This window comes from Paramormyrops kingsleyae, chromosome 11 (genome assembly GCF_048594095.1).
Source record: "Paramormyrops kingsleyae isolate MSU_618 chromosome 11, PKINGS_0.4, whole genome shotgun sequence".
Lineage (NCBI taxonomy): Eukaryota > Metazoa > Chordata > Actinopteri > Osteoglossiformes > Mormyridae > Paramormyrops > Paramormyrops kingsleyae.
In genome coordinates, this window is record NC_132807.1 from 14,235,872 (window position 1) to 14,253,602 (window position 17,731).

Here is a 17,731-nt window from a genome sequence, read left to right on the forward strand (position 1 = left end):
ACAAACTGGTACCATTTCACCGGACAAAGTGATGTGTCCATGATTTCAACAGAAGTCAAATCTCTTTCTTCCAGTATGACAGTAACCAAAATCTATCAGACAAATAAAGGTGACTGTAACCAGAAGTGGTGGGCAGTTGGAACAACAGCATCATCCCCGGACAGTCCCATCACCTGCTCTGCCCATCTGATCTGTACTCCTCACACACCCACCAACCTGTACAATTTCTAGAAGTACTGGATGGATCAACTGGAAATGTAAAAGTTAATAAGTATGTTTTTACCTGAATGCGTAATGAGTCTTTGTTGTGACTTATTCATTTATTGCACATTCCACTTATATGTCAGTTTGCACAATCTTTCCCAACCAATTATATGGTCATCCAGTTTTTTGTGTCACATGTCTTAGTTTCCATGTCATAGAATGTTATTTGTTTTATTCATATTCTTTATATGTCTAAATATTTATATTCTATGTATTCCTCATTTGCACTATGAGCAGCATGTTCAGCCTGCCATAACAGTAAGAACTAGAACAGATACACTAAAGGTATATATGGAGCCCGTGGAGGGCCACCCTCTAATTAGTTTTTAATAAAATGTAGCGTTTCGGTAATTTGTGTTCTTGTTAAAGAAAATGTGACCACAAATTCAGAAGCTGGAGTGAAGTGCGCAAATACCATAGATTATATGTTGTAAAGTTATTCTCTCAAATCTTTGTCATAAAGCATGATATTGTCACATCCAGGCATTGACAACATTTTGCAATGCAGCTTACAGACATAGGGAACTTTACAAACAAAACACAAAACACTCAAAACTAAAGAAACCAGGTTGGGTCAAACAAAGATAGGCATGTGATCTTGAACTAATGACTTAAAGGAAATACAAAGTACACAGAGATTAAGATTTTCCACAGGGATCATCTAGCAACAAACACATTCAATAGCTGTCCAGGACATATACATGCTGGCCACTTCATTAAGTGCACCTGTTCAGCCGTTTGCTGAAACAAATATCTAAGTAGCCAATCATATGTCAGCAAGACAACGTAAAAAATCATGCAGATACAGGTCAGAAGCTCTAGTTAATGTTCACACCAAACACCAGAATGGGGAAGAAAGGTGATTTAAGTGACTTTGAATGTGGCATGGTTGTTGGTGCCAGATGAGCTGGTATGAGTATTTCAGAAACTGCTGATCTACTGGGATTTTCATGCACAACCATCTCTTTTAGAGAGAATGGGCCAAAAATGAAGAAAAAAAACATACAGGGAGTGGCAGAGAAGACTGGCCAGACTGTTTCAAGTTGATAGAAGGCAACAGAAACTCAAATCGTTAGAACCCAGATATGTAGAAGAGTGTCTCTGAACATACAAGAAATTGAACCTTGAAGCAGATGTGCTACAGCAGCAGAAGATCACACCACGTATTAGTACTGTTAGCTAAGAACAGGAAACTACAGTGGACACAAGCTCACCAAAACTGCTCAGACAAGTCTCAATTTCTGCTGTGACATTCAGATGGTAGGATTAGAGTTTGCCATAAACAACATTAGAGCATCCATCCATCCTGCTTTGTATCAACAATTCAGGGAGGTGATGATTGTGTAATGAAGTGGGGGAGATTTGCTTGGCACACTTTGGACCCCTTAGTATCAATTGAGCATTGTTTCAATGTTACAGTCTGCATGATTATTGTTGCTGACCATGTCCATCCCAGCAAAACTAAATCTAGGAAATTGCGGCCAAGGTGGTTTACTACGGAAATTAAGAATAAAGTCAGGAGGAAAAGGCTCTGTTCCACAAATGGAAATTAACTAACAATTTCAAAATAAAGCAGGAATATCTAAGTCTGCAGGTTGAGTTAAAAAACAACATTAGACTGGCTAAGAGGAATGTAGAAAGGAGGATTGCATTAGAGGCTAAGGATGACATTAAACGTTTCTTCCAATATTTTAACTCCAAAAGAGCTCTAAAAGCTGAAATCACTAATCTGCAGGATAGTAAGGGTCTTATAATTGAAAATGATATTGATATAGTAAATGAGTTTAATGATTATTTTACACGGGTGTTCACAGTAGAAAACACAAGTAACCTGCCACCATTTAGTACAAATAAAGTGTCGTCTATGACCAATATATGTATAACTGATGCCTGATGTGGTACAAAGCCTAGCTAAGCTCAAAATAAATAAATCACAGGGCCCTGATGGCATCTTACCTATAGTTTTAAAAGAGATGAGGGATATTATTAGCCAACCATTAACATTACTATTTCAGAAATCCTTATCTGCTGGTGTGGTACCTTCTGATTGGAAGCATGGTAATATAACACCCATATTCAAAAAAGGGGATAGAAGTAATCCAGCAAACTATAGGCCAATCAGTTTATCTTGCATAACTGGAAAGGTAATGGAAGTTATAATCCAAGTGAAAATGGTAGATTACCTGGATTCAAATAACATTCTGAGGGATAGCCAACATGGATTTAGGAGAGGTAGGCCCTGTTTAACTAATCTACTTGAGTTCTTTGAGGAAGCTACAAGAGAAATTGATCACAAAAAGGCCTACGATGTGATCTACTTAGATTTCCAGAAGGCCTTTGATGTTGTCCCCCACAAATGACTCTTTCTTAAGCTCAAAGCTGCAGGGATTTTAGTGAACTGTAGCAGCTTGGATCGAAAACTGGTTAACAGACAGGAAGCAGCGAGTAGTTATTAGAGGCACAATGTCGCAGTGGGCCTGTGTTCATAGTGGGGTACTGCAGGGTTCAATTTTAGGACCATTATCGTTCCTAATTTACATTAATGATATTGACACCAATACATACAGTAAATTGGTTAAATTTGCAGATGACACCAAGGTGGGTGGTGTAGCAGATACTGAACTAGCAGCACAGATGCTACAACGGGATCTTGATTTAATTAGCTACTGGGCTGATACCTGGCAGATGAGATATAACGAAAATAAATGTAAAGTAATCTATGCAGGGAGCAGAAATATAAAGTACAGATATTTTATGGGTTCCACTGAAATAAAGGTAGCTGATTATGAGAAAGACCTATGTGTGTATGTTGATGCCTCCATGTCCTACTCTCGCCAGTGTGGGGAAGCAATAAAAAAGGCCAATAGGATGTTGGGTTACATCTCTAGGTGTGTGGAGTTTAAGTCAAGGGAGGTGATGCTGCGATTATATAATTCCTTGGTAAGACCCCACCTAGAATATTGTGTGCAGGTTTGGTCACCATACCTTAAAAAGGACATTGCTGCCTTGGAAAAGGTTCAACGTAGGGCTACAAGAATGATTCCTGGTCTTAGAGGAATGTCTTATGATGAGAGGTTAGCTGAACTGAATCTGTTCAGCCTTGAGCAAAGGAGACTAAGGGGGGACATGATCCAGGTGTATAAGATTCTAACAGGTCTCGATGCTGTTCAGCCAAATGGCTACTTTAATATTAGTTTAAATATTAGAACTCGTGGCCATAGGTGGAAAGTAGCAGGAGAACATTTTAAACTGAATTTAAGAAAGCACTTCTTTACACATCGTGTAGTTAGAGTATGGAATAGTCTTCCTGCTAGTGTAGCGGAAGCTAAAACCCTGGGTTCCTTTAAATCAGAGCTGGGTAAATAAAAATAAACCTCAATGACACATGCATTCGATTTTTTAGAATGTTATAGATTTTTTTTTTTTAGCCAAACAAACATTATCACAACAAACAAAATGATAAATCTTGATTTTGGGAGATACAGATGTTCAGAAATGGCAGCAGGGAAGTAACTGTTAATGTTGTACAAAATTGTTTTTTAATAAATTGGCCTGACCTTTGCAATGATTGATGTGTCTAAGACATTGAAGTTTTTCTCTGCATGGCCTGCTAGATATCTAGAAAAGCAAGGGGGTGGTGTCTAATTAGCCATTTTGGCAGCGCACACAGGCAATTTAGCACAAATGAGCAAAATTAATAATCATAGGCAATGGTTTTGAGGCACAGAAACTAAAACAGGTCAGATGAGAATTTGCGGAAGCCTAGCTTTGTAGTCTGGGATAAATCAGGGAGCCACACTGTATTTGATGTCTGTGAAATTTAACCCTTGAATAATTAAATGCACTCTCCAAGGTATTCATTAATTCTGTTAGTTAAAATGAAAATGAGAATGAAAATGTTTATGAAACCTATAGGATGAAAATAATATGCTTGTGTAAGAAAATGGTGTCAATATTAGTTTATACTGTCACTTCCTTTCATTCACGGTTCCATTATATTGTCATATATAAGCTGAAAAGTTTACGACACGCATCATTGCCCAGAAGTGCGATGCTCGTTATGTTAAAGGCTAATTCTGCCATCTAGTGGTTATATTAGCACTATATGTTGTGTGGTTTTACGTTTGAATAACTCCGTAAACATTTTCATCCATCCATTTTCTGTAACTGCTTATCCTATTCGAGGTTGTGGGGGACTGGAGACTATCCTGGAGGCTATGGGCACAAGACAGAGAACAATCCAGGATGGGGTGCAAACCCATCGCAGGGCACACTCACACCTACGGGCAATTTGGTAACTCTGATTCACCTTAGCATGTATTTGGACTTTGAGGCGAAAACCGGAGTACCCAGAGAAAACACCATGATGACACAGAAGAGAACATGCAAACTCCACACACATGGAGCCATGGTGGACTCAAACCCAGGTCCCAGAGGCGTGAGGCAACAGTGCTAAACACTGTGTCACTCCCTAGACATTGTCATTATTATGAAATAGTTTGAAGAAATCTGAAACAAATAAAGCATCAATATTGTAGGCTAAAAGCAAAGCATTTACATGTGTTCTGCTTAAGTAAGTAGTATTATTTGCTATTGCTTTTGCAGCTTAAGCAGCAGTAAAATAGGCAAACTGGGAATTGAAGTGAGATTCTGCTCTGAAGCTGCCTGGAAAACAGCTCCTACATTGGATAGGATCCAGGCACTTATGATGAGGATATTGAACCATAATACAAGTGTCACATGTTCAAAGAAGTTTTGCAGAATGGATGACGACCGATAAAAAAAAAAAAAGTAGCAGATAAGGGTCAGAGGATCAATTAAAGAGTGTTAGAGAATTTACAGAGCATGTATGAGCAATATACTTAAGTGAGAAGAAAAAGTGAATGAATGATGAAGTATGTTAGAGGTGCAGAGACTTAATGAGATGCCATGTTTGAAGAACATTATACAGTCATCTGCTGTAAGGAGAAATAGAGTGGATTAAGAAAGAGAGAAAATGCAAAGAACAATTTAGGGGGTTAGATATGGAGCTACAGGTAATATACAAGCACTGCGAACATTCAGGTGAAAACAAATATTTTGAGAGATGAATATATGTCCTTGGACATGCTCTGAAAACTGTGAGCTGGGTGCAGCAGGTTGGTGGTATGAGCAGGAAAAGGGTAGATATGGTACTTCAGTGAAAGAGCAGCACCTACGCTGAGTGGCCACCTTATTAAGTACCCTCTTTGTCTCCAGAACCACTTCAAGGCTTCAGGAGGTGCACATTCAGAGCGGCCTTCCTGTTACCTGTAACGAGTCTGGCCGTGCTTCTCTGACCTCTCTCATTAACAGGGTGTTTTCAGCAACAGAACTGCTGCTAACTGGATGTTTCTTAGTAAGTGAAACTCCCACCATGTTTGGCAGCAGGAATCATCCATTCATGTTTCAAATAATGTAAATCACACATACTAGCCACCCTCATCCTTGACTCACTGACGTAGCCAATGGGGAGTCTGAGGTGGCACCATGTGACAAATACAGAAGCAGAAGCATCCTCCTCGGATGGCTCCCCTATCTCAGTGTCCCCCCTCTGTCTGCATTAGCTACACAGTAACCAGATCTTTTGTTCCTTTCTTCATGCTGTATGTGTATGTAGGTGCAGCTACATGATTTGCTGTTTGTATTTATAAATGTGTGTAACTCATGAAGTCATAGGGACTGGTGGGAAAAACATCCAGACAATGAGTTATATTTTTAGTTAAGGTACCAGTATTGATTTTTCAATTGTTTTGAAGGACTAGGAAATAAAGTTCTGTTTTGCAGTGACTTGGTACACGAATGTATTATATTCAGTATTAGACAGACTGAATCACAGGTGGTGGGAAGTCATTCACTCAGAAATAGACATGTGGCAAAGATAGACGTGTGAGGAGACCTGTGAGTCAGCAGGAGAACAGCTGAGTGTCGTCCACTAAGTATCGACAGGACAAACTGCTAGCGCTCCTTATATGACCAAAGGACTTAATTCATATATAGCAAAATACCAGGTTGTTCCTAAATACTGCTTCTTTTTTATGAGGTTTAGCAAAGTATTCATTGCACTGTGCGCATATACTGTACATCCTCTGTTGGACTGGTATCTTTTCCATGGTGTTCTCCTGCCTTATGCCCTGTGATTCGAGTCAACAAGACCATGTACTGGAAAAGTAGCATAGAAGATGGGTAGAAGGTGTCACAAAGTAGAGCTGTATAGAGCATTATGCTGAGGCTTCAAAGGGGCACAGGGGAGTGCCGTAATGGTGGTAGTTTTCCTGAATATACCCATTGATAATAATCCATTTGTACAATAGCTGTTGGGATAGTAAATGGGACACAGTGAAAGAAATCTGTATGGAGAGCTTAACAGTGGTTCATAGATATGTTAAAGTATTTTGAGTATTTGTATGCAAGGAAAAAACTCTCATCAAATCAATCACAAGACAAGAAAAAGCCCATATGAAAGAAAATGCTACATATGGGTATGAAGGGAAGGTTCGTATACTGCATAACCAGAATATAGAGCACTTCTAAGTGTTTTTTTAAAGTGACTTATTGCCACAGATTGAGAAACGTGTATCGCATGCTCACCTCAGATGTGCAGCTTTCAGGTTCACATGTCATCCATCCATCCATCCATCATCTGGCGCTTGTCCGGGGTTCGGGTCGCGGGGGCAGCAGCTTCAGGAGAGGCACCCAGACCTCCCTCTCCCCAGCTACCTCCACCAGCTCCACCGAGGCGTTCCCAGGCCAGCCAAGAGATATAATCCCTCCAGCGAGTCCTGGGCCTGCCCCGGGGCCTCCTCCCTGTAGGACATGCACGGAAAACCTCTCCGGGTAGCCGCCCAGGAGGCATCCACACCAGGTGTCCAAACCACCTCAACTGGCTCCTTTCTACGTGAAGAAGCAGCGGTTCTACTCTGAGGCCCTCCCGGATATCCGAACTTCTCACCCTATCCCTAAGGGAGAGCCCAGACACCCTGCGGAGAAACCTCATTTCGGCCGCCTGTATTCGCGATCTCATTCTTTCGGTCATTACCCATAGCTCATAACCATAGGTGAGGGTAGGGACAAAGATGGACAAATAGATCGAGAGCTTAGCTTTTTGGCTCAGTTCTTTCTTAGCCACGACGGACCGGTTAAGTGCCTGCAAAACTGTAGACGCCGCTCCGATCCGTCTATCCAGCTCCCGATCTCGCCTACCCTCACTCGTGAACAAGACCCCGAGATACTTAAACTCCTCCACTTGAGGCAGTACGTCTTCCCTGACCCGAAGAGGGCAAACCACCCGTTTCCGGCTGAGAACCATGGTCTCGGACTTGGAGGTGCTAATCCTCATCCCTGCCGCTTCGCACTCGGCTGCGAACCGCCCCAGTGCCTGCTGGAGATCCCCAGCAGATGAAGCCAACAGGACGACATCGTCTGCAAACAGCAGCGAGGCAATCCTGAGGTCACCAAACTGGACACCTCAACACCCTGGCTGCACCTAGAAATCCTGTCCATAAATATTATAAACAGGACCGATGACAAAGGGCAGCCCTGGTGGAGCCCAACACACACCGGGAACACGTCCGACTTATTACCGGCAATGCGGACCAAGCTTCTGCTCCGTTAGGTTCACATGCTTGTCCACTATACTGTCTGCTTCTATGCCCAGTACCATGATAGTGGAATATACTGCAAAAATAACATACCAGAGAAAAAAGCTAAAAGAACCCTGGGGATTCGAGTCTGCTGTGCCAAATGTGGACTAGAATTCTGCTTGTACAATCGACTGGAGATAATATTTGTTTAATATAATCATCAATAATGTCAATGACATTTTAAAACATAGACAATGCTTTTTTCAAAAGCAAAATTTAGACTCGATGGTGTACAGCAATTTCATTTATGACCCTTAATAATGCTTTAGGGATTTTACTTTTTTGCAAAGCAAGTGAATAGCTTTCAGGCTACATAATTTGAGTCTATAATAAACATAGTTAATCTATTTCCTTTTATTTGTTGCCAGTTATGTATTCTCTTTGGTTTTCTCCCACAGTCCAAAGACATACATACAGATGAAATGATTCTTTATTTGCCATTAGAGGTTCATTGGAATGCTTTCCTTTGCCTACCCTACCCTACTTTCCATGAGACACACAGACACATATACAGGTGAGAGCAGGCTTAGGGGTCACAGCACAGGCTCAGCCAGTGTCCAGTGCCCCTGGAGTTGGGGATTAAGCGCCTTTGCTCTAGGGGCCATGGACATATGACTATTTGACCAAGACCTGGGCTTGATCCAGCCACCTTCTGATCACAGGCACAGCCTGGTGTCTCCTTATTGCTCATAATGTTGCATTTTTTGCCAGCTATTCTGACAAAAAATGTAAAGGTACAACAGCAAACATAAAGTACATAATACCCCATGTGATAGAGCAAAATTTGGAGCTGGCTGTCATACTTACTTACTTTGGTGGCTTCAAAGTTTATAAGTCAGTTTGCCCTATATAATCCATAAAGAGAGCAGAGTGGCTCAGTGGTTAGCAGTACAATCTCTGTGGCTGAGGGTTTGACTCCTGCCCATGTGTATGTCGAGTTCCCTCTGTGTTCACAGCTACTCTGGTCTCCTCCCATAGTACAACAACACACTGGCATCTCAAAGACGTGCGTACTCTGTGATGGTATGTGGGAGTGTGTGCCCTAAGGTAAGCTGACCTGCTCCCTAGGACGTCTCCACCTCCTGTCCTGTGCTGCCTGGGAGGGGGGGGGGGCTCTGGGCTCACGGCAACCTTGTGCTGGATGAGCAGTTAAGGTACATGGATTGGGTGCTTGTTCCTTATACTGAAAATAATTATGAATTGATCCATCATTTAGGATATGCATGACCTCATCGATATAATAAAATACATTTATCAGTACATGAATTTTTCCTATTCTACATCAACAATACATGTGGCTGGTCACCAATATGCTACCTTTTACTAAAAGAAGCTGTTTGACTATGAAGTGGCTGACAATGAGACGGACGACACAGGACCACAATATTACGCTGGAGATTTATTGCACAGGGCACATGAAACAGAATATGAGACTCTGGGACAACAGCTGTTGACAGGTATATAGTGATGGGCAGTTGGCAGCCATCTTTGTAGCCCATAGCAGTGACAGAGAGGGACAGACCAAGTTGGAGCAAAGGTGTGAAGAGAGGAAAGCCTGAAGACTTAGAAGCACTTCCGGTGGACGATGGAGGGCCCAGCCTCCTCGTATTCATCTTTGCTGATCCACATTTGCTGAAAAGTGGAGAGGGAGGCCAGGATGGAGCCGCCAATCCAGACTGAATACTTACGTTCAGGCGGAGCAATCATCTGCGGAAGTAGGCAGAAGTCAGTCATCTCTCTTCTTATCAGGCTACTCATCACCAAAGAGTGTCTAGAGTATGTAACTGCCAGATTACCTCAACGCCTCAATACCTCAAAACCGTTTTCAGTTTAGAGCAGTGGTTCCCAAACCATTCCTTGGGGACCCACAGATGGTCCACATTTTTGCTCCCCACAAGGGAGCTGGGAGGGAGCAATAATGTGGACTGTCTGCAGGTTCCCGAGGACCATCATGGGCAGCATTGGTTTAGAACAAGAACACTGCCTGAATATGTCATTTGCATAAAATGAAACCCTGTATTTATCCATGTAGACCAGGGGTGGCCAATCTTATCCGCAAAGGGCCGGTGTGTATGCAGGTTTTTGGGATAACCTGTAGGTCAGCTGTTCAAACCCAGGTGTGAGGACTCTTCAGCCAATCAGTCCTGTAATTAGTAATCTAATTAGGGAGTTGCAGCGAAAACCTGCATACACACCGGCTCTTTGCAGATAAGATTGGCCACCCCTGATGTAGACAATGCTCCTGTCTCAATTTCCCCGGCTGTTCTTGCCAAGGTCTTCACATGCACTTCTACTGCTGCTGGTCATACAGTATGTCATTTGCGAAGAAATCTTGTACGTGTGACACACAGACAACATCTGTACCTTGATTTTCATGGTGCTGGGAGCTAAAGCAGTGATCTCCTTCTGCATGCGGTCACCAATACCAGGGTACATAGTGGTACCACCCGAGAGCACATTGTTGGCGTACAGGTCCTTGCGAATGTCAATGTCACACTTCATGATGCCGTTGTACGTGGTTTCATGAATGCCAGCAGACTCCATTCCTGTGAAGAGCACAGTCACATTGCAAACTGCTGCTCTAACTAACACATGTGTCTACCCTCAGGAGCAGTGGTTCTGTTGCCAATCACCCCATCATTTAAAGTTACTTTATTGTGCATCAAATCACCAAAAATGAATTGCATGCACTAAAATGTGGCTGAAATATGCCACTGGCTCTGTTTTATGACTGACATCTTCCATGCCTGATCTGATGCTACATTTGGTCTGGCATGCATATGGTACCTTGCTGCTGGGCTTTAGTTTGTATTTAAAAGGCAACTGGGCAAAAACTTTAACCTACATTTTTCTGTCAACTGAATAACATCACATGCAGGAGATGGTTTAGCATTTTTACAAAATATTCATGCAGTGGTGCTGGACTAAATATTAATGAAAATATAATTGCAATATTATTTATTCATACCACTATTACACTGCCAGCTATATTGACCCTGAACATGTAATAATGAATGCAGTGTTGGTTCGGATAATCAGAAGACACTGTTAGTAACAGACCAATGAAGGAAGGCTGGAAGAGGGTCTCGGGGCAGCGGAACCTCTCGTTGCCGATGGTGATGACCTGACCGTCAGGCAGCTCGTAGCTCTTCTCCAGGGAGGAGGAGGAGGCAGCGGTGGCCATCTCGTTCTCAAAGTCCAGGGCCACATAGCACAGCTTCTCCTTGATGTCACGCACAATCTCACGCTCAGCTGCCGGGTGGAAAGACAAAGTCGCAATGATAATCAGCACCATACTCGCTTCAGCAGTCATGTGTTAATACCAAATGAACTCTGCTTCAATCAGCACACCTTACGCATATTTTACAATATATATTTTTTTATGAGTAGATATACACTTACTAACCAGATAAATAGCCTTAAACTTTTCTCTGATTGTCTAAGTCCTTTGCACTGTACTATGTATAATAAAAATTTAATAGAACAGAGATCTTTATTATTTAATTCACAGTGTGTATGTAATACAATAGGTAATACAATGACTGGGTGATTATAAAAATAAGGGATTGGGGATCAGGGTTTTAAATTTTATTGACAGAGCAATGAATAAAGATTAAGATGTCCTTGCTTAAGACCAGTAGATCTGGCCTTTCTAAGAGTATTTCCATAGCACTTAACCATACTACAGTAGCAAATGTTGTGTTACACATGACCGAGCCAGGAGATGGCAGTCTTTCAATGCCATTGAACCACTAAAACACCAGAGGCATTGATTTTACAGTAGTATACTGAATTTCATTCAGAGAAAAAATAACTTCAATGCCTACATTACTGTTCCAGCCTGTTCTGTGACTAGAAAATGATTTGATTTTTGTCAGCCAATTCAGATAAGATACACTAACTTTATTTTGCAGATATTTTGCCGATTTCACTCTTTTCCTGCAGTTTCCTGCAGTTAACTGGAAGGGCATTTCCTTGCCAGTGGGAAACTGACAAAGAGCGCAAAAGATTGATTGTGTTAGTTAATTTCCAGGCAATATTACAAACATGAAGTCTTTCTCTCTACTGCAATAAAGTAAGAGGAAAAAAATATCCAGCAGGGCACTGACACGTCGTCTTGTGAGTCTGTGAGTGTGATGAGCGCAGGCATGTGTCGGGCTGACTCAGGGCGGGTAAGGCCACTACTCTGATTCCCCCATGAGGTGGCCCAGCTGAAACACAACTCTTTATTGTTCTACATGCAGTGCAAGTGTGTCAGACAGAGTTGTGGCAGCAGACACACTTTCTGGGTAAATAATGGGCTGACCGCACTCTTAGGATGAATAGTGACATGCTTCCGATGTCTGGGATGCCACTCTCTGGAGTCACATGACCCCCTGTCTCCACCCCCTGCACCCCCCCCCCACAGCTGCTAAGCCCACTCATGACTTTCAGCCACTCACCCCCCATCTGCCAAGTGCTGAAAACCCTCTTCTATTTTAGTTCTCTTATCTTATGTACTGTTTAGTTGCCTCTAACTGATATTCAGTCTGACACTGAAAACCTATGAAAATGAAAGGAGTTTCTGACCAGTTGTAACAAATGAGTAGCCTCTCTCAGTCAGGATCTTCATGAGGTAGTCGGTCAGGTCGCGACCTGCGAGGTCCAGTCTCATGATGGCATGGGGTAAGGCGTAGCCCTCATATACCGGTACGTTGTGGGTCACACCATCCCCGGCATCCAGTACAATACCTGCGACAGTCAAAGACAAAAACATTTTTGTATCAGTGCAGGCAACAATAGTAACAAAACAAAAACACAAATGAATTTTTTAACAATTTGTTTCCTTATTTGTACAACAATTATCCAAAGGAGGTGGCATGGAAGCTAAGCTGGCTAAAGCACTGCTAGTTTGTATTGTTTGGATTAACTGCGAAAGCTCTGAGTGTATGTGGTTGTTTTCTTCCTTTACAGTGTTTCACTGTATATATATATACAGTGATAACAAAAGTATTCTATACTGTCACTGAGAGCAGATTCAAATATCAAGATTTGTATTCAATGCAGGTAAGGTGAAGTCAGACTAACCCAGTTTCCTTTGTATGTTCTAGCGCCCTTTACTACAACCAGACTTACCAGTGGTACGGCCAGAGGCATACAGGGAGAGAACAGCCTGTATGGCCACATACATGGCGGGCACATTGAAGGTTTCAAACATAATCTGCAGAAACAAGGACAACACCATTATACTATACACTATACTATACTATAAAGTGGATGGACCACTGCATGAAATGAATAGGTTTTGGACTCGGAGAGGTTTACATTTCTTTGGTCAGGTAGGTATTAAACACTTTTATTTATGGGTAATCTTGGGGGTATACAAGCACTATATCACAGTGCTTTCAATAAAAAGTCATCTGTGACAGAATGATAAACATCTAAAAATGAAATGAGAGCATAGCTATACAGTTTAATAGCAGATCCAGAGCATCTTCCAGTGGAAGGAGGACAGTATGACCTGGGTCATTTTCTCCCTGTTGGCCTTGGGGTTCAGTGGGGCTTCGGTCAGCAGGACAGGGTGCTCCTCAGGAGCCACGCGCAGCTCGTTGTAGAAGGTGTGATGCCAGATCTGTGACGAAGTGATGAAGGACACACGAAGAGGCAACACGTTGGCAAACGGGGTGACATCAGCGTTCACCTTCTCTTATAAGTTGTCTTTAATTATCAATTTAATTAACGAATACCCTGAAAATCAAGAAAAAGAATCCTACTCTGAAATAGACACCAGGTAGATTATTATTCCAAAGAGAATGACATATCAACAATACACATACAATAACCTCCCAACTCAGAAACTATATCTGATTTCAAAATAAATGTAAAAGAAAATTAATATTTACAATTTTGTAAGGAAGATGAATTATTTAATTTTTAAGTTGGTCAGCTGCACCTGATGATAGATAAAATGTAATTTTTGATATAGCTCGATTTTGTCTCTCTATGAATGAGTGCACCTTTTCCATGTCATCCCAGTTGGTAATGATGCCGTGCTCAATGGGGTACTTCAGGGTGAGGATGCCCCTCTTGCTCTGGGCCTCATCTCCCACGTAGCTGTCTTTCTGGCCCATACCCACCATCACACCCTGGAAGAAAGAAGAGTGTTGGTTACGGTTCCACAGCTTGGAAAGTATAAATCTAATAGAGCGTCAATGCTGAGCGCTTTTCTGAACATACCAGGCAATTTTCTTGTCATCCTGGTCGTGAGCCCTAAGGTTTGCTGTCTATATATGACGGATGGAGATTTAGTAAGGTGTTCTGCATTTAGTCTATGGGCATTGTGAATGGGGCTAAACTGGGTTAACACTGATTTTCAAATTCCTGTAGTAAAGTTCTTGGTAAAATTCCTTAGTGGTCTACTAATACTAAAGTATCAGTCTAATTATGTCTGTGGCAACATTGCTTCAAGTCACTTTACTTTTGGTCATCAGTATCTCAAGCATCGCTAAATATGAATGCCAAAAGATACCCTCTGCTTATCTTAAGACACCGGGCTAAAGGGATTATGAACTGCAGCCCAGATGCCATCATACCATTGAGACGTGCTAATGCTTACACAATTAGTGCCTCTTCATTAAAGGATTATATGCTGCTTACTAGTGAGGTTGAGCCAAACTTGAGATGAGTAACATTGTAAACCCAAAGACCCCAAAGGACATGTGGTAAGACGGGGAAGGGTAACATTGCTGGAGAAGGAAAACTGAACTAAGATTAGAACAGTGTATGAGGGTTGGACAATGCTCTCTTTCTGTTCATTTGCCACAATGAAAAAAGTCAAAACGTACAATTTTTTTTTTTTTTAAATGTGCATGACCACGGTATCTGGGCAACAATGTCAATCAGAGGGAAATTCTCACCTGGTGGCGAGGCCGGCCCACAATGGAAGGGAAGACAGCCCTGGGGGCATCATCGCCGGCAAAGCCTGCCTTAACCAGGCCGGAGCCATTGTCACACACCAGGGCAGTGGTCTCCTCCTCGTCACACATGTTCACTCAGACAGCTGTAACCCTGCACTTCAGAGCAACACGGAGGATCAGTTTTATTAGCGTGGTGGATATCCTAAACATTACTGACAGCCAATAAATAAATGCAAGCGTTACAATTTCTGTTCTTAAGTGTTCTGCTAGAGCAAAAATAGATTAAATAAAAAGTACACCCTACAAAATACTTGTTATACTATTTTAATAATGAAGTACACCATCAGCCAATCCACATTTGCCTTGAAATTTGCAGTTTTCATTAGGTATATTGGTTATCCAGATGCACATCTTTCATAGTTTTCCAGGATTTTAAGTTTAAGGGTCATGTCATGTTTAAGGGTTGTATCACAATAGTTAGTTATCAATAACTAACAAAAGATAAATCTAAATAATACAAAAATGGACTGAAGTAACCTGAGACCTCTGAAACTAACATCAACTAAACTTTAGACAACAAAGTTTATAAGCTAATTATGCTTTTCACTCAAAAATATAAAAAAAAAAGAATTATTTTCTGGTTTCCTATACTAAAATGACATCATTTTGAATATGAAATGACCTTTCTCCAGCTGTATTAATTCTGACACTCAAAAATGTTCTTTTAAAGGGCGCTTGCACTAATATCACTATAAAAAGAGAACAGAGTCTCTTGTGTGACTCACCTAGGAGAGCTGGAGAGGAGACTTGTGAGCTTGTGCTCCCTTGAGAGAGTAAAAGCCAAGCTTCACCTGGTCCAGGCATTTATACCGGGATCCCCACGGTCCATGCCACCGAATACCATCAGCCCGTCAGCCCTTTTTAGGAGACATTGCCATGCTAACAAGTGGACTTAAAGTCCAAAGGCATTTTGTCCTCCATGAAAAAGGACACAATTGCTGTGTGAAGCTGGAATCCATCCCACCAAATAGGTGGGCAGAAGTCTTTGTATGGGTTTAATATTAGACTGTAATTTATTGCATGGAGACACGTGGCCCATTGTGGGAAGACAGGTCGACCGTGTGTCATAGAGGATGGCATTTCGGAATCCTGCGGCATTGCACACTATAAATAAGATCCTGTGCATAAGTCATAATGGAGGTATGGCCTTTCGTCTGTCCATCCACTGGGGCGTCACTACAGCAGGCATTCCATAAAAAGTACTACAGCGGGAACGCAACCTCTAAAATGCCTTCAAAGGAAATTTCCTTCTGCAGTGATCAGAGTTTCATGACAACAATGGTACACAAACCTCCACCAAGGACAATAAGAAACAAATACAATTTAAATGCAGTCAGAAAATCGCTATTAAAGACGACATAAAAATTAAAAGCTATCAAGTCACAAACTCATGAAGATAGTTCAAATCTATGATCCTGCCTTTTCATTCGTGTCAGTAAACTTTACGAACAGTAAAGTGTTGGGGCACTAAGAAGAATGAGAAAATAATTCCAAGAATAACAATTGCATTTCAAAAGGTTAATGAGCACAGAGGACACAAGGTTGTTTTCAACAGCTTTATTAAAATGCTTCATTTCGACAAAAAATCTGTAGTAGGCAAGAACACCCTGCACTATATTGCACGTTTACCCTATCAATGATACTCAATGGTGAGGGAACAGTCTGGTGAGGCAAAAGATGCTGATGACCACCAGCTCTTCTTAAAAAATAGATATTATATAGAAAATACCTTGGATGCACTCAGTAGCTTTTAACATAGATTTGATTCCTCATTCACACAATATATACAAATCAGTAGGAACGTAAGAGAAATAAACAATTTGACAGAGTACACTGATGCACATATGACTTGTCAAAGAAACAAATCTCAATGTACAATAAAGGTTTTAATATGACGTGCCAAACCTGATATACATAAACCCTTACAGTATATAATATACTCTTATCCTAATAGGACTGCTTTTAAATAAATTAAAACAGCAGAGATCTGTAGTGCATAGCTCAACCAGCAGCTAAAAACAAGATTGGGAGGCCATTGTACTTTAGTACCTTAAGAGCTGAGTATGAACATGTATTTGTTTTGTATAGTTTTTGCAAAGCTTTAATCCTGGAGGAGTTATCTTCAAGGTGGTTGAACAATTTAAGCAGCAATGTCAACATTCAACTCAAAATGTGTCATCATTCTTTAACACATTTTGTAGATTTCCAGCATTTGTTTTGCTGCAGTATTAACTGTGATACATTTAATAGGGCCCTGAGGGTGTGAAAGTCTGTGCTGCGAAGCCCCTGTGGCCCTTGTGAAGAGCCCTTGGGTCATTTAATGCTGGCCAGCAGAGTTAACTGTTCTACAGGGTACCAGTGAAGCACATAAATACGATGACGTGCAGCGTCAGCAGATACGCAAGAAAAAGGTAACGGGATTTGGCCCGTGACGTCAGCAGCTTGGAGCAGTACAGACTCCGCCCCCGCAGCCACCGCTTGCAGGACAGAACTCCGCCTTTCATCTGGTGGGTGAAAAAATAACTTGCGCTACAGCCGACAAGCTCAGGTTCTGCATGGTTTATGATGTGCTGATGAAATTCATTGTCTCATGACAGCACACAGTAAGTAGAAAGCTCCTGGTCTTAATGATGGAGACAGAGGTGAACACTGGAATGCACTAACCTTGCGAGTGACAACATTCTCACTGGGGTCAATGATAAGTGCTTCCCGTTCATCGTCAGACTCCAGATGAATAGTGAATTCTCCTTGACTTGCCCTGGAAATGCTAGCATTCATGCTGAAACACAATAACCAAAAACAAGTGTCAGGGCAGGAAAACAATTTCAATGTGTACAAAAAAAAAAATTC

At 41.6% G+C, this 17,731-nt stretch overlaps 2 protein-coding genes across 8 annotated transcripts in view; both read right to left on the minus strand.

The window, feature by feature from the left end:
- Nucleotides 1-9,311: 9,311 nt before the first annotated feature.
- On the minus strand, nt 9,312-15,741 carry acte1 (actin, epsilon 1). 2 transcript variants are annotated; one of them, XM_023807455.2, is made up of 9 exons: nt 15,607-15,741; nt 14,822-14,977; nt 13,922-14,050; nt 13,426-13,536; nt 13,041-13,125; nt 12,495-12,656; nt 10,986-11,177; nt 10,290-10,471; nt 9,312-9,632 (listed from the first exon to the last, which is right to left on the minus strand). In XM_023807455.2, exons 2-9 carry the CDS (start codon nt 14,948-14,950, stop codon nt 9,489-9,491), a joined length of 1,134 nt encoding a protein of 377 aa, XP_023663223.1. In that variant the 5' UTR covers nt 14,951-14,977; nt 15,607-15,741; the 3' UTR covers nt 9,312-9,488. The 2 variants fall into 2 exon arrangements, with proteins under 2 accessions (XP_023663223.1, XP_023663229.1); XM_023807461.2 differs by having other exon boundaries at nt 14,822-14,972; nt 15,607-15,724.
- A 682-nt stretch (nt 15,742-16,423) lies between these two features.
- The window catches only part of LOC111841552 (uncharacterized), a 34,510-nt gene continuing 33,202 nt past the window's right edge, over nt 16,424-17,731 (minus strand). For 5 of the 6 annotated variants that reach the window (XM_072718101.1, XM_072718102.1, XM_072718104.1 and 2 more), the window contains 2 exons: nt 17,546-17,660; nt 16,424-17,385 (listed from right to left, as the gene is read on the minus strand). In XM_072718101.1, coding sequence (XP_072574202.1) covers nt 17,227-17,385; nt 17,546-17,660 — 274 coding nt within the window. In that variant the 3' untranslated portion in view covers nt 16,424-17,226. The remainder of the gene's footprint in view (nt 17,386-17,545; nt 17,661-17,731) is intronic. The other variant, XM_072718100.1, reaches the window with a different exon arrangement.

Coding starts and splice junctions, on each gene's coding strand:
- acte1 (XM_023807455.2), bottom strand. CDS start 14,950: ATGTGTGACGAGGAGGAGACCACTGCCCTGGTGTGTGACAATGGCTCC. Junction 13,537..13,921: donor ACTGGGATGACATGGAAAAG/GTGCACTCATTC, acceptor ACTTCGTCACAG/ATCTGGCATCACACCTTCTA. Junction 12,657..13,040: donor TGCCTCTGGCCGTACCACTG/GTAAGTCTGGTT, acceptor TGACTGTCGCAG/GTATTGTACTGGATGCCGGG.